The sequence below is a fragment of the Henckelia pumila genome, chromosome 2 (assembly GCF_033568475.1).
Source record: "Henckelia pumila isolate YLH828 chromosome 2, ASM3356847v2, whole genome shotgun sequence".
NCBI lineage: Eukaryota > Viridiplantae > Streptophyta > Magnoliopsida > Lamiales > Gesneriaceae > Henckelia > Henckelia pumila.
Window position 1 is genome coordinate 198285118 of NC_133121.1, and position 23287 is coordinate 198308404.

A 23287-nucleotide genomic window follows, 5' to 3' on the forward strand; every position below is an offset into this window, starting at 1 on the left:
GTGCAGCATAGATGATTTTAGGAAAAATATATAATTGAACAACAGCACAAGACAATCAAGAATCGATGGTTGTGGATGAATTGCATAACTTTTCATTAAAAACCAATTAAATTTGAAGTAAAATAATAGCAAATTTGTGCTGATAACGTGTTGTAAAATAAATGAAAAACTAATCAAAAAATAATGCAAATAAAACAAGTAAATTCAATATATCGAATGTGTTATATGAATGACAAATTTATAGGTACAAAAAATTGGAGATAAGATCGAATAAATTGATTTAATCACGATTTTATATGACCTTTTTTTAAATTTGAATATGACTTTATGATCAATTTTTGATTATATTGACGTCCAGAATATGGTAACAAAATTTAAATAGTAAATAAAGCATCAATTAATTAATAGCATTCCATAAGTGGTGGACTGCTTTCAAGAAGCCATACGTGCCAACCAAGCAATACATTCCCAAAAATGCCAAAAGTTCGATTCAAATAACAACAAAAAGCAACTGTACGACTGTGGTCATGGACCACTATTAACCAGAATTCCCACCAATGGCATTTTTCTTCATCTTCTCGCCACTGGCTGTTCCACTGTTTCCTTCCTGATCAAAGTTCATTCAACCATTGGTTTTGTGTTTTTTGCTTTTGGTCTTTCTTCTCTTTCTGTGTTTGCCTTCAATGTGATGCTCAAAATCACTCGCACTCGCAAAAATTTGAAGAAAAGCAAAATGGGAATGAGAATATGAACCGGAAACCAACGTCCCACTTTCCCTTCTTCCGCGTTTTTCGGGTTGTGGAAAGACCCTGAACACCATAAATGTATAACGCTCTCCCTCTGGTTGCGTTTACCTTCACGTCCTCTTCGCATGAGGCCCAGAAATTTTTCTTGGAAGTATTTTTGTTGATTTTGGTTTGAAAATCCTGTAACAAGACATCTGCTGTTAGTCATAGAGTGGTTTGATCCTGTTTCTTGGCAGGTTTTATTTCAGTTGTTAATTTTTAAACCCATTAGTACTCCATGATGTAGAAAATAGCGAGAGATGGATTTCTGTTCTTGGGTTAGAGGTATATTTTAATGAAAGAATTTTTTTTTTTTTTTTTAAAAATGGAGTTGGGCAATCAATGGCTTTTAGGGATGAGTCTGATCATGTCCCGCGACAATGCGTAATGTCTGAATGCAGTCATTTTTCCTCTTATGTTTCTTGTTGTTGTGAGTTGTGTATCCTTAATAACATGAAATTCTTATTGTTTTCGGTATCTGAATGCAGTGTTTTCTGTATCTCACTGTATTGGACCTATGCCATCGTCCTCGGAGGAAGAGGGTGAAATTGTAGAAAATCGTGTGACAGACTATCGTTTTGTTGATAGTAAGGGACAGCCTATTTCATTTTCCACTCTCTCCCTTTGGGGGAATGACAAGGTTGATGATAAAGAGGAAAAAACTGGACACTTGTTTCTGGTAGGAAAAGTTGGTGGAGGGCTTCAAAAAACTTTCAAGAAAGCAATTGCATGGAGAATTGAGCTTTATCCTTTCCTTCCAGAAATTCATGTCCTTTTGGATTCGGGGCAGGGATGGTTTGAGCTCCAAACACCTCATGAATCTTATGAAGCTATTGCTAGGACAGTGTCAGCCGCTGTTAAATGCCTACATTTCATGAAAAGGAACTCCGATGGATCTGAGGAAGTCATAAGGGAACACATTCGGAAAACCTTAAGGTCGGCATTCGCAGTCGTGTACCACTTATCACTTTAGTTCTTCCTAGATTATTCTGGTAATTTCTGTCTCATTTGCTTTCATGCAGCGCACTTGAGGCTCCTCCTGAAAACAGACTTGCGGACCACTTGCCATGGATAACTGAAGCTGCTTTGAGGGATAAAGACATTGAGAAAGCCAAGGTTACTAAGTCCCTTTTTATGTTATTTTTGGAAAAGGGCAGTTTTTTGCATGATACAATGTGAGATTTCTGGTGCAATTTGATGTCTTGCGTTCTTTCTATTCACCAATGCATTTTGTTTTTTTTTAAGAGTTCCTCTTGCAAATGAGACGTATAACTTTGTCTCTGTCGAGGTTTTGTTGCAGTTAACACCTTGTAGGTCGAGTCTTTATGGAGAAGCTATCAAAAGTTACATGAAGTTTATCCTCCTTTTTTTAAAAAAATAGAAAATAGACATTAGTTTTAGTGTGATATGAAGTTTTCCCATATTGATTTATTTATTGTGGTATGTTATATATTCACCATATCATAACGAGTTATCTGATAAAACAGAGTCTATCTATTTTCCTTTCTGAGATGTCTGGAAAGAGGAAAGCTTCTTGTAATGAGGTGAGTTTAGTAAGATGTGAACTTCAGTCACTTGATTCAGTTTCTTTGACAGGCTGTTTTTTTCTTTTTTTCTGATCAAATTCGAGAATGTAAGCATTTGTTTTGCAGCTAAATTGCACATGGAAGAAACTGAGATCTATGAATGACGAGAATGATAGTAGTGGTGTTAATGATGACAATGACGGAAGCAGTGACACACTGCTTGATCGTGTTTGTGCATTATGCGATGATGGTGGTAACATATTATGGTATGCACATATTTTTTACCTTCACGTTGTTTCTAGATGCATGATTCTACAGTAAGTAGGAAAGATCATATTTGATTAATTCATTGAAGAGATTTGATTACTCATTAAAACTTGTACTCGTTGAAGGGATTTGATTACTTCACAACGTATCAACTGAAACTCTTTCCCGAGTCACTAATTCCACGTGTGATTGTTTTGTAGGGATATAGATTTTTACCCATTTTCATATTCTGAATTTTATCAGATAAAGGCTTTTTTATGCACTATAATAATCATGGCCCTAACAGTGAAATTATTTTAGTTCCAGTACTGCCTTTTATGTGTACTGACAAGTACATGACACCATATCATGGCTCATGCATCTTTCTGATAGCTAGTCTTGTGACTTTTGCATTTTACTTGATGCAGTTGTGAAGGGAACTGCATGAGATCCTTTCATCCAACTATAGAATCTGGAGCTGGTTCTCTTTGTGAATCTCTGGGTTATACAAATGACCAAGTTGAAGTATGAGATGTACCTTTTTCAAGCCACTCTGTTATTCCTTCCTCTCCACATGCACCTGTTTCTTCTTTTCTTGATTGTGTATCTGAGACATCTCTGTGTGTGCTGGAGAGCAGAACCTTATTTTTTTACTTTTAACTGAATCAGTATCTCAATTGGAAGCATGACTATGATTGTCTGGCAGGCTATTCCAACTTTTATGTGCCCGAATTGCCAGTATCAACTGCATCAATGCTTCATTTGTGGCAAGCTGGGTTCTTCTGATAAATCCTTGGGTGCAGAGGTGCGACAAGTTTTTGACAATTTGTAGCATGTAAATATATGAAGATTCCCCATTTTGCTTTCAGTGTTTCACATTTCAGATGCTTAGAGCTAACCTAATAGTTTTTATTTTAGCAGTATAACATTAGTAAAACTTTAGAATGCCTTCAGAGTATGGAGACTCTCTATGAAGCACTTGAAGATGCATGAAAATCTCAATGAGAACAGTTTCAAAATATTTCGGCTTAATTCGTTGCTTAAGATTTTATGAGATGCACGGAACTATGCAACCAACTATCAGCCTATCCAAGTTTCTACGTAATGCGTGCATAGAATCATGCTTTAAACTTTTCCGGGTTTTCCCATATTTTACCTTGATATTAAATCTTATGTGGGAAGACGATATTTACACTGGAGTCTTGTCATATGCCGGATTAGAAAATCAGTTTTTAACTTAAAGATTAGTTAAATGATCTTTTTTTTTCCTGAAATTATTTGATGCCTCTACTGTATATTTATGTGGTACAGGGCAGACCAAGTAATGCTCAACCATGTTAAATATATTCTGAACTAAAATAACTAAGAAGTGAGTTATTTGTAAAACTTGAAAATACCATTACAAATGTTAGTAAGTTATTAAACAAAGTGGTGACTATTCCTGTACTTTGTCTTAAGAAAGATGAAGACGTTGAATCTTTTTACTGCATCGGCAGCCATCATAGCAAATGCATTGCTGATAATGAGAAGTTCACATGAATAACATTATGTTAGATTTCACCGCACTATTATTTGACATATGACTGCGTGAGGGAGCTGCAAACATATGACAACAGACTTCCCATTGTCACACCTGCATTTCTTTCACAGTGGCATTTGAAATGTTCTTGATCTTGTGGAAACGTTCCATTCTTGATAATTAACAAAAAAAGTTTGCAATTAAGCAGTGGCGTATTATTACGAGTCCATGTTAATGACTGCACGAGTGCACGGTACTTTAGCTGCAGATAAATGGCATTGTTGTGATACAAATTTTCATCTCTAATGCTACTGTCTTGCTACATTTTGTGTTGCTTTCTATTTTTGTTTACCTCATTATACTTGAAAATTCCCTCTTCTCATGTCCAATGGAAGAGAACATTGAGGAAATAGAGCTCATTTTAATCGCCAAGATTTAATGAAGTAGAGGGGATGATTACAGCGGATTGTTAGGACAAGTTGTACCTTATTTACAGTGGGTAGAAATGGTTCCTTCTGTATGTGTTAGTTTTAGGACATAAAAATGGTTCACAATCCAGAAATGAGTGGGTTCCTTGATGACTTATAACTTACACTATGAATATCTAATTTTTGAAGGTTTTCGCTTGTGTCTCTGCAACATGTGGGCGATTCTATCATCCAAAGTGTGTCTCAGAGATGATATTCACCGACGATGAATATAAAGCCCAAAAACTTCGAAAACTAATTGAAGATGGAGATTCATTTACTTGCCCTGCACATAAATGCTTTGTTTGTAAGAAAGTTGAAAATGGCAGTCCTGATGTGCGATTTGCAATATGTAGGCGCTGTCCTAAAGTATACCACCGCAAATGCCTGCCCAGGTTGTCCTAAACTTTCTTTATTGTTACTAAACCCCCCCTTCTCTTCACTCTCTCTTCCAGAAACGTTAGAGTAATATGCTGCTATCTTCTTGTTCCAATGTATTCATGACATGGACAGGGATATTTCTTTTAAACGCAATGATGTCATGGGAATCCCACAAAGGGCTTGGGATGATCTTTTGCCCAAACGAACATTGATATATTGCATGTGAGCTTTACTAGACTGACTGTTATTTATTTAAATTTTACTCATTTATGAGCTTACTTTCCAATCACGTCTTATTCAGGGACCATAAAATCAATAGCAAACTTCTCACACCTAAAAGGAATCATCTGCTGTTCCCCTATGTTTCAGAAAATGAACTGCAACAGGTGGTGTTGGAAAGGAGGAGTAAGACATATGGAACTCTTACAGGGTTGGAAGTGGAAGCAAAACACCTACGCAAAGACATAATTAGGAGTGACAACATTATAAGCGGAAGTGAGAAAACTCTTAAAGGAAAGGTTTCTAAAACAAACTCAAGACCAAGCATTCCACAGAATGCTACTATATCTGAAAGGGAACAGCTGAAAGAAACATTCGCAATTGGGAAAATCAAGTTGATCCGAAAAAGTGATTGGTTGACGTCCATGCAAGTTACCAAAAAAATTCCTGCCAAGAGTATGGCGCAAAATGTTCTAGCTGGAGGTTCCGGGACTTTAAGAGATACAGAAATGGAAAAGCGGTAATAACTTGTTTTCATTATTATCTGATCTAAGGTTAGCATTTCATTGGCATAAATTCATGTTTGAAATCCGAAATATGTTGTAGAATCTAATACGATATTTTTAGAATTATGATAAATCTCTCATATGATTTAACTATTACATAGATATACTTTCCTGCAAATTTATCATTTATATTTCCACCTATATAAAGAATTGTGATTGAAAACTAAACTAAGAGATATTAATAGGATTTCTATATATTCGTGCATTGTGTTGTTGATTTGGGGCTCTGTGGCTGAACTATGTAAATTTGTGTTCTATCATTTACCATATTCTATTATTTAAAATTCAATGTTGTATCCAAGGAATCCCAGTCTGGGTTTTTCTGCCTCTTGTGCTGTTAAAAAAATCTTTTCACGAAAATAAACTAAAAAGACCAAAAAATAAACTGGTTGCCGTTGACGAGAACAGTAACCAGAAAATTTATTTCCAGCTACTTCACCTGAATGAATTGTTGCCGCATTCAATTATCTCTTCCAACGTTGTTGCTTTCATGGTGACGAATTGAATCATTGGTGATTTTACTATGTGCACTTTTGATACATGTTACCATCTTGTTGTCAGAATTACGAAAATGGTTTGCTGTTTCTCTACACGTGTTTCCTTGTTGTCACAATTACGAAAATGGTTTGTTGTTGCTCTACTGAAGATCATGAATAGGTCCCTGCTTGTTTGCTCTCTATCTTTCTAGTTTTGATTTTAGTATCATATAAGAATCTTTTTAAGCTATTTTGTGCTTTAAGTTGAACACTTCCATATGAGATTTCACCCTCAAATTAAGGGGGAGTATTAGAAATCAAAATTATATTGTAGAATCAAAATAGAATTAAGTTTGCAATATTTGTTTGATATGATTGTATTGTTATGTAGTTAGGGAAAAATTTTCATCATAGTTAACACATACTTTCATATGTGTAAATAAAATTGTGAATGTATTACAAACTATTATAGATTAATTTTCAACAGCACTTGTTTAACTATTCTATTTAATGTGACATTTTATTTTTGCAGAATACATAGATTAATAAAAAGTACAACCGACTCGATGAACATGAAGGAATTCCTAAAAGAACGGAGCAGCAAGTGTACTCTTGCATATCCGACAAATAGCAAACTTGACAAGTCAATTACCATGGGGAAGGTGGAGTGCATGGTGAAGGTAGGTTTGTCTTTTCATGGGTTAATTTACATGGTCTTGTGTTAGGATCTAAATCTCCTAAGACATTCAATTCTGCAAATAATAACTAATGAAAATGGAAGACAGATTTACTAATACGAAATATGAAATATAATTTGAGAAATATGTCAGCCAAGGATAAAATCTTTTTAGAAAAAGAATGCAATCACTCTCTTGCCCCTAGCGTAAGCTATTCAAAACCCTAGCACAAGCTAGTAGGAACAAAACTCGATAAACATTAATGGATCCCATTTTCTTCTATCTTGCCTAATTTATATTCTCGCATCCTAACTTTTTTCCTCTTCTCAAAGCTATCGGTTCTAGAATTCTCTTGATAACTGGATAGACCCAATTTATCAAGGTCCACGATTATAACCCAACGTTACTTATCCCACCGATTATTCTGAAGTACTTAACATCATTTCACTTCTAGCATAGTTAAACTCTGTTTGATTTCTCAATGACCATGTTTTTGTTTCACAATTTTTTTCATGTGATTTGGAAAGCTATCCTGGAATCTTATCTCCTGTTGGTTGTCGTAGAAAATATTCAAATGTTTTCTATTTCTTGTAAATTATCGTACAAAATCAATCACGGATATTGGATAGGATAGTATCAATTATAATTAGTTATTTTGGTAGAATTATTTCCTTTATTTATCCATTCATTCTAATTATAAATAGTGTCTTGGTTCACTAATAATACAAAAATTATTGCTTCTTCTCCCCTTAATTTTTATGGTATCAAGAGCCTAAGGGTTCATCAACCTCCAATATGTCATTCAGATCCACCAATTCTTCTTCGATGATGCAACGCTTGAAAAGTCCATTGGCAAAACCCTTGTTCCCATCGCCTTTCTCTCCATAGGCTATGCTTCCACACTTCACATCACAACCCATAAATTAGATGATCGAAATCACCTATAGTGGGCACAGTCCGTGAAGGTTGTCGTCTGTGGACGAGGAAGATTAGGCCATCTCACGGGTGAACTGTCATTACCTGACTGCAAGGATCCAGCATTCACAAACTGGTTGGCGAGAACTCTATTGTTCTCACATGGCTTATTAATTCGATGGAACCCCACAGCCAATGTTAATACATTTTCTCTGGTCCAAGACGGCTAAAGAAGTGTGATACACTGCCCAAAAGATGTATTATGATTCGGGCAATGCTTCCCAAATTTGAGTTGCGGTTGGTTCAAATTCAGTGACCAGTATTTTCTGATCTTCGAGATATTTGGCAAGAAATTGATTTATTCCTTGAAGAAAATCCAATGTGCGCAAAGTAGTATCAGGACTTGCCATAACATTGAAAAGGAGCATGTATTTGATTTTTTGGCAGGCCTCAATCGTAATCTGGATGAGGTACATGGACTTGTTTTTGCACGTTACCCATTCCCTTCTACTGAGGAAGCTTTTGCAGAAGTTTGATGAGAAGAAGCTCATCTCAAGGTTATGCTTACTGATGAGATAATTGCACCACTTGCACCCAAAATTTCTTTTTGGTCTCTACAAATACCTTTAACCGGGCAGCGCCAAAATAAGCGTCCTTGGTGTGAGCATTGCTATCAACTAGGCCACACCAAGGAAAAACATTGGGAAATCTATAGGAAGCTGACAAATTGGCAGCAACATTAAAAGAATGAAGGACGTGGATATCGTGTTCAATCTAGCCAAGAAAAAGCTGCTGCCTTTGGTATTTCCGCTCCTTTCACAAAAGAGTAGATTGAACAAATTGAACAGTATTGCAGACTCATCAACCAGTCATGCCTCAATGCTCTTTCCAGCCCAATGTTGGCTTCTGATCTATAACAAAATCTTTTAATCCCAAATCATTTTTTTTCTCAACATTCAACAGCCCCTTGGATCATTGATTCCCGGGTGTCAGACCATATGACAGGTGATCAAAGTTTTTTCTATTCTTATTATCCTTTTTCTCGTCGAACCAATGTTAGAATCACTAATGATGAAGCTTGTCATACTGGGATACCCTAGCTATACTTGGTGTTAATCTGGATGCAGCAAATGTTTATGATCCTATTCAAGTCAAAGTTTCGGATCCTATCCAAGTCAGCCCAAAAATTAGTGAAACGAATGGTCCAGAAGTTTTCGAAACAAGGCAGTTCAACGACAGTGGGATATTACCTATTCAAGGAGGAAAGATCCTAAAGTTAATACAGAGACCGTGAATCCTAGTCAAAGCCAACAAGATGAACCAATGATAGAATTCTCAAACAAGTCATGGACATTTCTTGATCTTAGCATACCAATAGCTTCAGAAAGGGTACTCGATCTTGTACCACCATTCCCAAATTTGTCTCCTATTCTATTTTGTCTCCCACATTTCGTGTTTTTTTCTCAAAAATATCTAGTGAATTGATTCCCAACTCTATCATGGAAGCACTAGCTATTCCTGAGTCAAAAGCTGATATTCTTGAAGTAAATGCCATAAAACAAAATAACACCTGGAATCTGGTTGAATTACCATAAGGGAAGGGTTTTGTTGATTGCAAATGGGTGTTTATGATCAAGTACAAGGCTAATGGCTCCATTGGAAGGCATAAAGCACGTCTGGTGGCAAAAGGTTTCAGTCAAGCCTATGGGATTGACTACACTGAAACTTTAGCCCCCGTTTCCAAACTCAACACTGTCAAAATTCCCCTGTCATTGTCACTGGGGATGATAGTAAGAATTGGAGAAAATCAAGAGAATGACGGAACGAGAATCTTAAGTAAAAATTCTTGGACATTTGAGATACTTTCTGGGAATGAAGATTGTTAGAAACAAAAAACGGACTTCAGTTCCCAAAGAAAATACAGTTTAGACGTGTTGAAAGAAATTGTCATGTTGGGATGCAAGCCAAGCAACACACCAATCGACCAATATTGCCTTTTCCAATAAGTCTGGTCAGCCAATACATGCTCCCGCCATGTCAAGGTCACCTCAATGCAGTTTGCAGAATCTTGAGATACCTGAAACAAACTCCTTGGAAAGGCTTATTTTTTGCCAAGACAAATGATCGAAGAATGAGTGTAATACACTGATGCAGATTGGGCAGGGCCAATCAATGATAGAAAATCGACCTCTAGTTATTATATGATACTATGGGGAAATTTAGTAACATGGCGTTGCAAAAACAATCATGGTTGGAAGGAGTAACGCCGAAGAAGAATAAAGAGCTATGGCTCATGGATTATGTGAACTCATTGGATAAGACGAGTGATGAAAGAGTTAAAAATTCAATTTAAAGATTATATGTTACTCTACTGAGATTATAAGTTAGCTATTAGCATAGCTCACAACCTTGCTCAACACGATAAGACTAGACACGTAGAGGTGGACCGTCATTTCATAAAAAAAGGTGGATGAAAGCATCATCAATATTGAATATATTCCCATACCTCCCAATTGTCTGATCTCTTCACAAAAGGACTATCTAAACAAGCTCATGAGTTTCTTGTAAGCAAAGCTTGGTCCCATCAACATCTACAACCAAGCTTGAGGGGGAATGTAGAAAATATTCAAATATCTTCTATTTCTTGTAAATTATTGTACATAATCAATCACGGATATTTGATTAGTTAGGATCAATCAGAATAATTTATTTTGGTAGAATAGTTTCCTTCGTTTATTTATCTCTTCATTGTAATTATAATTAGTGTGTCTTTATTCATTAATAATAAAAAAAATTATTCTCTTCTCCTCTTGATTTTTAGATGGCAATGTCATCACGAGATATTTTGAAATGGACATGATACAAATGCCATCGCTATTATAGATCCCTTCTAGGTCATAACATTTGACAATTGTATCACCTCATTTACTAACACCTTAATTTTGCTGATTGATATTCTCAGGCCATTCGGGCTGCTCTAAAGAAACTAGAAAACGGGGGTACTATTGATGATGCAAAATCTGTTTGTGAACCTGACGTTCTCACTCAGTTAATCAAATGGAAGGTTAGTGCTCTTATTATATAAATAGCTTACAAATTGCTAGTCGGTCTTCTATGGATAATTTATGCATATGGTATTCTTGACACCCTGTTCATCAATTAATCAAAAAATATCCTGTAATTTTTGTCAAGGAAGCGCTAGAATTCTCTAATGATGGTGTAACTGGTGTTACAAGTGAAACAGATGCATACTGAAACAAGTGTGGTAGTTGTAACACATAGATGACATGGGGGTTTTCGCACCTCCTTATTTTAATGTATAACTAACTGGATTTTACTAATCAGTTTAAATAACAAATATGACTTTCTATATGGATTAAATTAAGCTCTTTTATATGTCATCACGTTACTGTTTTTTTTCAAAAATGTGAATAAGTTGTCAAGTTCTCTCAGTTATTTCACTAATCTGCTGTCACGTTTACGAGATATGGATTACGGGGCCGATGAACTCGAGACTACTCAATCTTGGCTTTATTTTTCTTTTGTGTTTTGCGTCCGCTTTTGCCTATTTTGAGTGAATATGGATTGGGACTCGTTAGATAGAATAGAACCCAACGATCTCTGGCACAGTTGCTGATAACGAATTTGAAGCTTGTTTATTGATTTCCTTTCAAAGAAAATTTATACAAGCATGCATCATATTCTAAAAACCAATGGAATACCAAAAGATAAACCACCTAAAAATCAGAATATAAACCGCCTAATACTGGATAAATAATATCCCCAAGGATAATCCAACCAATTCAAACGAAAAATGCTAGATACAATAAATCGAAAGTCCTTCGAACTCCAGTAACTATGGTGCATCCTTTCAAAATGGGCTGTGGGCGAATCTTTGATATGTTATTGCTTTCGTACTTGAGTCTTTGGATGGCAACTGGTGGGCTTTGGCTTGTGCGACTGTGACATCTGCATGCTATCTCAATTTGTTACAACACTTGCAGATTCATATGCTGCATGTTTTGCAACAAATATCCAATATTCTCATGCCAAATTTTGCAAAACAATAAAAGTTGCATGTACATTTTATTTTTCTCTCTTTGTTATCAATTATTTCTTTCTTCCAATGACATTAGTGAATAATTAATTATGCACTTCTATTTGTAACAATTATATCTTCCAATGACATTTATCTTCAAATAACATTTATTGACCAATGAGTGGATAGTGATTGATGTATTTCCGAGGCCCGTTATGCTTTGATTGCATGCATCCTTCCCTTACACACACACACACACACACACATATATTTATATTTGTGCATTGTAAGCTATTCCTTCACGCTGCATTTATTTGTCTTTTCGTTAAAATGAAGGGTAGAAAGCCATTTTTATTTTCAGGTTCGTGCTGTAGTTTCTTTCTCTAGTTTGGTGGTGTTTCCCCTTTGAATTTTTTGCTCGTGTTTTTATTATGTATGGATTGATTTAGTTAAAGATTTTCCGGTATATTCATTTCAAACTTCAAAATATTATCGAATTTTTTTTTCTCTTGTAGAAAAGGCTCAAAGTCTATCTTGGTCCATTTATTCATGGTACACGCTACACATCTTTTGGTCGCCACTTCACGAAAGTGGACAAGTTGAAGGAGGTAAGGTTGAATTTTGTTTTTTCTAGTATTCGATTTTAAAATTCATTTCCACGTAGGCCATATGATCCTTGCAACATAAAATGGTGTAAGATCCATGGTTAGGGCCTAACGGGTATTTAACTAATCATTTTCATGATTATTAATGAGGCATTGCAACAACACAATCTCAAACTAAAATCTGAAAGTTTTTTAAAAATATTGAGAAAAATTTTCTACCATGGACAATTGCCCACATACTTTTTGTGGCTTTGAGGTCAGAACTAGAGGGCATGCTTATGGGGAAAAAATGGAAGTGTACTTTAACACGTTGGTGGTCATACCAATTCTTCCTAAAAAACATAATCTCAATTGGCTTCGGTTTTGATGTATTATGAAGAAATAAGAAGCCAAATGATATTCTATGTAGCAAAAGTTTGGCGGCTGATACAAAATACTAAAATAGAGACACATTATTGTATTGCTTTTTGTCATTGTTTATCGTTTTTAAAAATTCAGGTTATGCAGCAACAAATAATAATACTTTTGTCAATAACTTGATGAATTAATAAAATTATTTTCTTAAAACTCTTTGCTGATTACATGTGGCACGGTAACATCTCCGAAGCCAAACTTCGCAAAATAACCAGAAATTCATTATCATAAATTAACACAACAAAAGCGTCATTACAGATATAATAACAAGGGAACAGGGAGTTGCATTATAGAAGTAACAACAAGGAATCTTTGAACGAAGGTCAACTCTTATATTGCATTCTACTCAAACTCGACTTTATCGTTGATTCCAAGACTTCAAACAGTCTTTATTGAGAAGAATATCTAAAACACAAGCTGTAAAAAGGGAAGTGAACGATAAAATCACTTCGTATGTCGGTAAAAGCTGTCTATTGATATGAATACTTACATATATAGTAGTCCTTCAAAAATATTACAAAAGTGCTATTTCTTAATTGTAAAAAAAAATTCTCAGTTAGTCATTTAAACAATAATTGTAACGTCTTAGATTCGACAACTGTCCTCACTGTACCAAGACTGGTCTTTCCATCGTGCTTATGTCCTCACACACACGCACTCACGCGCCCTGGAAAACTTCTCAGGGGGTCATCCATCCTATAATTGTCCCAAGTCAAGCACGCTTAATTTTGGAGTTCTTATGTGATGAGCTCCCGAAAAGAAGATGCAACATATTGATATGAGTAGTACCTATCAAATCTTTTAAGTCCTCAACCGTATAGTCTTATAACTACACAGTCTTAAAATCCTTCTCATTCCGGCATGGAATCGGTTCATTCATGTCTCCCTTCGGCTAGAAGCCTGCCAAGAACTGCTCATTGTCCGTGCAATCTATTGGCACCGGCGATCAATCCCCGTCTTCTTATTAGCCCCGAGCGTCACAATAACACTCACGGAGCATGGATTACTTTTTGAAAACATTGTACTGGCTGTGTAAATAATAATTCTTTTCTCTACTTAATTATGTTACAAGGCGCCTCATTATACACACAACTAGCAAGACTAACTTTAGTGACATAATATTAGCTATCCTAAAATAACTCAACACGTAATGTATAAAATATTTCCTAATTTCTGTACAAATAATTGATTTATTTTCACTGCACTCCCCCTCAAATTGGTGCCTAGATATTCAACACGCTCAACTTGCTCGTGAAATCTTCGAATCAAAAGTGACCTTTAGTTAAGTCATCTGCAGTCTGGGAACAAAAGGCATACATATTACACCACTTTCCAACTTCTCCTTGATGAAATGCCGGTCAATCTCAATATGTTTAGTTCTATCTTGCTGGACTGGATAATTGCAATATTGATGGCTGACTTGTTATCACAGAACAATTTCATTGGAACTTGTACTTCTAACTTCAGCACTTCAAGAACCCTCTTAAGCCACAGTAGTTCACATACCCCATTTGCCATAGCCCTCAGTTTTGCTTTAGCGCTACTTCTTGCCAAAACATTTTGTATTTTGCTTCTCCAAGTGACCAGTTTCCCCAAAAAAAAGTACAGTATCCTAAAGTTGACCTTCTACATACCGTTGATCCAGCCCAATCAACATCCGTAAAACACTCTATGCTCTTTTGCTACTCTTTTTGAACAATAATCTTTTTCCAGGGGTACTCTTCAACTATTTCAAGATCTTGTAGACCGCCTCCAAGTGCTCCTCATAAGGTGACTCACCATGCTCACAACAAATGCAATATCTGGCCGTGTGAGAAAGATAGATTAATTTTCCTACAAGTCCTTGATATCTCCTTAATTCCACTGGAGTTCCTTCAGTCACATTTCCCAATTTCAAGTTCGTGTCCATAGGAGTATCACTGGGTTTGCAGCCGGTCATCCCAATTTCTCCAAGTAAGTCTAGGATATACTTCATCTGTGCAACATAAATTCTTTCTCGATCTGACAACTTCCATTCCCAGGAAATAATGCAAAAGGACCCAATTCCTTGACCTCAAATTCTGATGCAAGGCATTTCTTTAGCATGGTTGTTCAATGTCATCACTTCCTATTAAGATTATGTCATCGACGTACGCGATCAAAATTGCCACCTTTCCGCTACTGGTATGCTTCACGAACATTGTGTGATCTGATTGTCCTTAGGTGTAGCCATGTTTCTTGACTGATGTGGAGAATTTTTCAAACCATGCTCGTGGCGACTCTTTTAGTCCATGAGGGAATTTTTTAACTTGCATATTCTTCCTCCAAATTGATCTTCAAAGCCAGGTGGAGCATCCATATACACTTCCTCTTCCAATTCTCCATTGAGAAAAGCATTTTTCACATCCAACTGGTGCAGCGGCCAATCTAGATTCAATGCTGCGGAGAGTAAAATTCTAATTGTATTCAATTTAGCTACAGGAGCAAAAGTCTCCTGATAATCAATTACATATGTTTGAGTAAATCTTTTGGCAACAAGCTTGGCTTTATACCGCTCCAACGACCCTTCAGAGTTTAGTTTCATATTGAACACCCATTTACAACCCACTATTTGTTTTCATTTCGGTAAAGGCATTAGCTCCTAGGTTTCATTCTTTTTTAACGCGTTCATCTCCTCAAGCATAGCCTCCTTCCAATGTGGAACAGATAAAGCCTCTTGTACAGACTTAGGAACCTCTACACAATGCAACTGAGAGATAAAGCTGGAATATGATTTAGAGATATTCTGGTAGGACATATGGTTAGACAAAAGATGTTGGGTACATGCTCTACTGTCTTTTGTAAGTGCGATGGGAATATCTAGGGAGCAAGGGGCTCAATGCTATTAGAAGATAAATCAGAGTTCTTACTTGGATTAGGAGAGACTGAGGCATTATATTCTTTTCTTGGTTCAGACTCATGGTTGCGTGGAATCATGGGGCCTTCTTTCTTCCGTTGTCTTCTCGCATAGACATAGTCAAACATTTTCCCGGTTTCATTTTCTTGATGAGTGGACCCTAACTCTGGTACTAGTGCTAGTGGGTCTAGACTCGTGTGTATATCAACAAGGCTAGGAAACAAATCTTCAAGTATATTCTCCCCCCGAAGAGAAGTAAAATAGGTTTGTGACTCAAAGAATGTGACATCCATTGTCACAAAGAACTTTTTTGTTCGAGGATCAAAACATTTATATCCTCTCTTTGTAGGGGAATACCCTACAAAAACACATTTTAGTGCTCGGGGATCCAATTTATCTCAATCATGCAGATGAACAAAGGCTATACATCCAAACACCCGAAGATGTAAATCAAAAGCTAAATGTGGCATGGGAAAGCAATCTTTAAACATTGATAAAGGTGATTTAAGATTTAAGATTCTAGATGTCATTCGATTAATTAGATAGGTAGCAGTAGGAATAGTCTTCCTCCATAAGTACTTGGGTGCTCCAGTAGTGAACATGAGAGCCCTAACCAGTTTTAGGAGATGTCTATTTTTTCTTTCTGCTATAGTTGGGGATTCCGGACACATGAACTTTGATGATTTATCCCATTTTCGTGAAAAATGCCCCTAGAAGTTGATTAAAGTACTCTTTCCCATTATCGCTTCGAAATACTTGATATTTTTCTGAAATTGTGTCTGAACCATAGTAAAAAAAATTTAAAAACTTGTTCAGCTTCTTCTTTTTCAGAAAGTAAGTAAACCCACGTCATTCATGTCTGATCGTCAATAAATGTGAGAAACCATTTTTTTCCGGAAATTGTAGGAATTTTAAATGGTCCCCAAACATCACTAGGAACAAGAGAAAATGGTGTAAATGCTTGATATGATCGTGTTGGATATGTGGTACAATGATGTTTGGCATATTGACACCCTTCGCATTGAATTCAGAAAAACTTTTATTCTTAAATAAAGGTAGAAACACATGTTTAAAATATGTCAAGTCCTAGTCTACGTTGTAATAACAATATATCATCAGTACTCGAACTTGGTTCCATGCTAGATTGTTGTGCTTGTCCATGCGAGTCGGACTTCTCAACGTTCCCAAAGTAGTAAAGTCCCCCTTTCTCCCTAGCACTGCCAATCATCATCCCTGAATCCAAATCCTGAAATTCACGTGAATTTTGAAAAAATTTAGCACAACAATTAAGTTCTGGAGTTAACTGACTAATCGACAATAAATTACAAGACAGATTGGGGACATGTAGAACACTGTGAAGATTCAAGATTTCAAAAATACTGATTGACCCCTTTTTCCCGCTATTGGGGATAAAGACATGGGGTGTTAGAGAAAAACAACCTAGATGAACCTGCCATGTGATTAGTAGCCCCGGTATCTATAATCCATGGATTCTCAGATAAAATGGATGTATAAAAGGCTATATGCTGAAACATATTACCTTGTTGAGCTAGGAAACTAGAGGGTGGAGCTGAGATGGATTTAGAAAACTGTGTAATTTGGAAAAGTTTATACAATTGAGCTGTTCCTTATTGAAAGAAGTGTCCCTGTAGTGGCAGCAATTTCATCCTCGGTTCCAGATTGGTTGGCTCTTGACTCACGACCCTTTGGCTTGGGAAATTTTGACTTCCAATTTGGTGGTTTACCACGCAAATCCCAACAAATTTCCTTTGTATTGTTTGGTTTGCCACAATATTCCCACCTGATTCCCTCTCTTTTTTGGCCTGGTCGAAGCTGCTGGTTGCCAGGGAACCTTATAGTATTTTTGGACACCAAGGCAGAAACTTCAGCTGCAGAAAAGGATTTGTTGTTTAACATTACCCTTGTCGTTTAACATTGCCCTGTGTCTGCCCTCTTCACTCCTTACTTCTGCAAAGACTTCACTAAGTGATGGAAAAGGCTTATCCCTTGGAATTCTCCCACGAACATCTAGTTCTCGATTTAGTCCAGCAAGAAAAACATATGCTCGATCGTTCTCCATGCGCTTCTGGTATTTTACGCTGTCATTCTTGCATTCCCAAGTATCTTCATAACACAAATCTAACTCTTGCCATGGCCTTCGCATCTCGTTGTAGTATTCAATCACACTATTTTCCCCTTGTTTTGAATTTCACAACCTGGTTTTAAGCTCAAAAATCTGTGAGGAATTCTCTAAATAAGAGCACATGTCCCTCACAGCTTCCCAGATGTCCTTCGCAGTGGGCAAGAACAGGTAGGTTTTCCCGATCGGCGGTTCCATGGAGTTTATCAACCACACAATCACCATGGAATTCTTGGACTTCCATGAATTCCACTTTGGATCTGTATTCTGTGGTTCTGCTGTCTCTCCCGTCAAATAACCCAGCCTCTATTTACCATCGATAACTAATTTAATAGACTGAGCCCATTCTAGAAAATTTTTCCATTCAATTTATGAATGGTAAGATGGACCGATGAGTATTCAAGCCCATTAGGGTTTACTGGATACGTCTCTTGTGTTTTTAGGCACATAACCTGGTTCGCGCCTTCCGAGCTCTTTTGTTCCTTTGAACCACACAATTTAGCGTCTTCTCAGATTTGCAGGTGCTTCAGATTTGATGCCCAGGTGTGATCGCCTCTTCACAAGTTGATTTTTTACTCCAAAAGAGATAGTTTCTTCACCAGGTCCCTAATGGCGTTATCAAAGGCTTATGGCTCTGATACCATGTTATAGACCATATCAAAGAAATATGAACACATAAAGAACATTGTATTGGCTGTGTAAACAATAATTCTTTTCTCTACTTAATTATGTTGCAAAGTGCATCATTATATACACAACTAGCAAGACTAACTTTAGTGACGGAATATTTGCTATCATAAAATAACTCAACGCATAGGTATAAAATATTTCCTAATAATTCTATACAAATAATTGATTTATTTTCATTTCTCTACATTTCATAATATCACAATATAAGAGAATTGGACTTCATATCGTATTGAAACGACAAATATTATGGCACCTTTCTGTTTCTACTGATATAAGTTTAACTATTCAACTAGGTAAAAGAATCGAAATATGCTCTTAGCAATCGGTTCCCAATAGCTTAGAGTCATACAAATATTCAGTAACTCTTTTGTAGTCCTAAAACTTAGTCTCATTGTCCAAGGTAGATTTTCTTACATCATAATAGCTAAGGATCACATGGTATTTTATATACAAAAATTGCTTGAATATGAAACTACTTACTCCACAAAGCTATCCTACAAACTTAGGTTGTTCTCTGCTGCCCTGAAAACCAGACTCTCCCTAGACTTCTTTTTCTCATGCTCTCCTAGACTATTCTCTTCTAATTAGTGTAAGGAATGATATGTGTTCTATTGTGAAATTTGAGAAAGTTGGATGAACGAGTATCTATCAAATTTGCAGGTTGTTAACAGGCTACGGTGGTATGTCCAAAACGGTGACACGGTAAGACTAATATATTCTACTCAGTCTATCTCTATCTGGTTATGCTGCATTGTATATTGTACTCAAATGTCTTAACAAGTGGCTACTAAAATCTAGCAGACAGTTAATGTTATTTGTTTCTTTTTCCCTTAAAACTTGTAATGTCATTTGTTAGTATAAGCAGCAACATATCAAAAAATGCACTGTGATATTCTCTTACAAATATCTTCAGGTTTTTGTAGTTGTGCCACAACTGCGAAATCAAACTTAATTTATCTCTTTGATATTGTTCATGGATGCATAATTTTTCTTGGAATGAAAATCACCTTAGTGAATATGAACTATTGATTTGCATGTTGTTTGTTACTCCAGTTTAGTTGTTGATTATTTTTTTCTCCCAAAATTCATGATCATTGGTGATGACTCGGTAATAGTATTTGCAGATATTATGAAAAACATTGATGGAGAACGTGTTCTCTTATTTCTCAATAATAGAGTTATTGATTGGTACACTTTATATAGATCAACTGAATAAAATCAAATCCCAACAAATCTGGGAAATATCCTATCTTACTAATAATATAAAATCCTAGTTTAAATTAAACCCTATCAAATCCTAACTACTTGACACTCCCCTCAAGTTGGTGCGAGGATATCTATCATGCCCAGCTTGCTCACTTGTTCTTCAAAGGTTTGTCTAGATAAGCCCTTGGTTAGAATATCTGCAACTTGTAATAGGCTTGGAACAAATGAAATACAAATTACTCCGCCTTCAAGCTTTTTTTTATGAAATGCTTGTCAATTTCGATGTGCTTAGTTCTCTCATGAAAAACTGGATTGTGAACAATGCTAATGGCAGCCTTGTTATCACAATACAACTTGATGGGAAAATTCAGTGTCATCTTCAGATCTTCCATGACTCGTTTGAGCCACAATACTTCACACACTCCTTGTGCTATGGACTTAAATCCTGCCTCCGCTTTGCGTCTCGCAACTACTCGTTTTTTGCTTCTCCAGGTTACCAAGTTGCCCCACACAAATATACAAAACCCAGAGGTTGATCTTCGATCAGTAACGATCCTGCCCAATCAGCGTCAATGTACACTTCAACTTCTCGTTCCACATTTTGGTCAAAGAGTAAGCCCTTCTTTGGAGTTCCCTTCAGATACCACAGAATTCGGTATACAGTTTCAAGGTGTATTGCACATGGTGAGTGAATAAATTGGCTCACCATACTTACTGCGAAAGCGATGTCAGGACGCGGGTGAGACAGATAAATTAATCTTCCAACCAGTCTTTGGTATCTCCATGTATCCACAAGACTGCCATTTTTGATATCTCCTAGCTTTGTATTTGAATCTATAGGATGGTTTGCATCAACTCATTCCTGTGTCCTTCCAAGAAATCCATAATATATTTTTTTTGGGATACCATGATTCCTTTTTTCGACCTTGCCACCGCCATTCCAAGAAAGTATTTCAACTTCCCCAAGTCTTTCGTCTCGAACTTTTTTGCCAAGCTCTTCTTTAATCTGTTTATCTCTTTTATATCACCACTTGTCAAAATTATATCATCAACATAGACAATTAGTGCTGAAATCTTTCCAGTAATGGACTTTTTTGTAAAAAGAGCATGGTCAGATTGTCTTTAATGGTAGTCTTGACTTCTCACGAATTTTGAAAATCTTTCAAACTACGCTCCGGGAGGCTGAGACCATAAAGTGATTTCTTTAACTTGCACGCCTTTGGTCCAAACCGATCCGTAAATCCGGGTGGTGGTTCCATGTACACTTCTTCTTCTTGATCTCCATTTAGAAACGCATTCTTCACATCTAACTGATTTAGTAGACATTCTAGATTTGCAGCAGCAGAGAGAATAACTAGCACTGTATTGAGTTTAGCTGTTGGCGAGAAAGTTTCTGTTTGGTCAATTCCATATGTTTGTGTGAAACCTTTGGCAACCAAACGTGCTTTATACCGTTCCAAAGATCCATCAGAGTAGTATTTTGGTGAAAAAACCCACTTACACCCTACAACAGATTTCCTACTTGGTAGATCAGCCTTCTCGCCTCTCTCCATTCAGGTATCTCTAGAGCTTCCTGTACATTGTTAGGAATCCTAATGGAGTCTAACTGAGAGACAAAAGAACAATAGGAGGATGACAGATTTTTATAAGATACAATGTTTGAAATAGGGTGTTTGGTGCATGTTCGAGTACTTTTTCTCAGTGCAATTGGACGATCAATGTTGGTGAGTTGTCGAGATCTCATTCTGAGTTTCATGATCAGGCTCACTAGTTGACTCATGGCATTGTTGCAAGACAGGTTCTCCCTCTTTTTGTGTGCCTTTCGTCCTTGTATATACTAACCCTTTGAACTGTTACTCACTTGTCTCAACTTTTGTGTCAGAATAATTAAAATCAGAATTTTCAAGATCTATAGTAAAATCAGAGTTTGTTAAGTGGTCATCTTCACTGACTTGGACTCTCCCTGAAGATGAGAGATGTCAAAAGACTGGCCTTCAAAGAATGTGACATCCATAGAGATAAAAAATCTCTTTGCAACAGGGTCAAAGCACTTGTAACCCCGCTGGTTTGCAGGATAACCAACAAAAATACTTTTTCGTGCCTTTGGGGTCTAGTTTCGAGATACTAGGATCAAAGTTATGAACAAATGCTAGACTACCAAATATTTCAAAAGGATTTGGTTATAAGGTGCGTGTTGGGAAAGTTTTTATGAAAAGCATTCATGAGGGATTGAAAATTCAAAATCCTAGAGGGTAGTGTATTTATCAAATAGGTGGCTGTCAAAACTGCCTCTCCCAAAGATATTTAGGAACATTAGTTGCAAAACTAATCAAAACTAATCGCTCGAGCAACTTCAAGAAGATGTTTGTTTTTGCGTTCATCCACACCATTTTATTGAGGTGTATGAGGACAAGAACTTTGGTAAATGATCCCTTGCTCTTGGAAAAAATTTCCTAGCATATTATTAAAGTATTTCCCCCATTGTCACTCCGAAAAATATTGATCCTAGTATAGAATTGAGTTTGAACCATTTTGAAAAATTTTTGAAATCTGATTCCTGCATCAGACTCATCTTTCAAAAGGAATACCCTAGTCATCCGTGAATGATCATCAATGAAGGATAAAACCACCGTTTATCATAAATAGTTTTTACTTTGTATGGACCCCAAACGTCGCTGTGAATCATGTGAAATGGTGCCTACCTTTTATAAGGTTGAGATGGAAAATTAGAACGATGATGTTTGGCTAGCTCACAAAATTCACAATGCAAAGTAGAAATATTTTTAGTGATAAATAGCTTGGGAAACAATCTTTTTAAATACAAAAAGTTTGGATGACCTAACTTGCTATGCTATAATAAAATATCATTGACACTAGAGTGGGAAACAGAGTTGAGACACTTGTCCTGAGCATGGCTTCCAAGGAAGGATTGGGCAGCAAGAGAGTAGAGGCCACCATCCTGTCTAGCATTGTCAATCATCGTTCCCAAGGCCAAATCCTGAAATTCACAATGAGAAGACCAGAATATCACTCGACAATTAAGATCAAATGTTTGTTTGCTAATTGACAGAAGATTATAGGATAAAGGGGGAACATGTAACACATTCACAAGAGTCAAAGAAGGGGAGATAACAGTCCCTTTCCTTGCAACAGATGCAAAAAAGTCATCTGCAATTTTAACTTTTTGATTTCCTGCGCATGGGACATATGAGGGGAAAAAATGTGATGATCCCGTCATATGATCTGTTGCACCTGAATCTAGAATCCAGATGCTGTTAGCAATAAAGTTTGCAATATTTGCACATAAACAAATACGGCCAAGGAAAACGAAGGATTGGATGTGTTACGGTGAGAGTCAAACAATTTGAACAGGTGCTCTAACTGATCCTTTGTGAAAAGGAGGGAATCTGAGGAGGATGAGGGCGTTCCAGAATCTCTTAGCCTATTTGAAGAGCACGACTACCGGTGTTCGATCTGTTGGTGTCTGGTCTGTTGATGCCAAACTTTTTCTTGAGATGGGTTGGTTTACCATGTATTTTAC

General features: G+C 36.6%; 1 protein-coding gene across 7 annotated transcripts in view; it reads left to right on the top strand.

Annotated features, from left to right (window-relative positions):
- Positions 1–538: 538 nt before the first annotated feature.
- The window catches only part of LOC140880223 (protein ENHANCED DOWNY MILDEW 2-like), a 28749-nt gene continuing 6000 nt past the window's right edge, over positions 539–23287 (top strand). For 2 of the 7 annotated variants that reach the window (XR_012149613.1, XR_012149614.1), the window contains exons 1-14: positions 948–1070; positions 1274–1721; positions 1808–1901; positions 2273–2329; positions 2438–2577; positions 2986–3082; positions 3264–3362; positions 4694–4938; positions 5057–5146; positions 5226–5663; positions 6718–6865; positions 10740–10841; positions 12332–12424; positions 19201–19242. Coding sequence is in view for 5 of the 7 variants with exons in the window: in XM_073284486.1 (XP_073140587.1) it covers positions 1046–1070; positions 1274–1721; positions 1808–1901; positions 2273–2329; positions 2438–2577; positions 2986–3082; positions 3264–3362; positions 4694–4938; positions 5057–5146; positions 5226–5663; positions 6718–6865; positions 10740–10841; positions 12332–12424; positions 19201–19242 (2118 nt within the window). In the remaining 2 variants the exon portion in view is untranslated. Of the gene's footprint in view, positions 825–880; positions 1071–1273; positions 1722–1807; positions 1902–2272; positions 2330–2437; positions 2578–2985; positions 3083–3263; positions 3363–4693; positions 4939–5056; positions 5147–5225; positions 5664–6717; positions 6866–10739; positions 10842–12331; positions 12425–19200; positions 19243–23287 lie in introns of those variants that run through there. The other 5 variants (XM_073284486.1, XM_073284490.1, XM_073284488.1 and 2 more) reach the window with 4 other exon arrangements.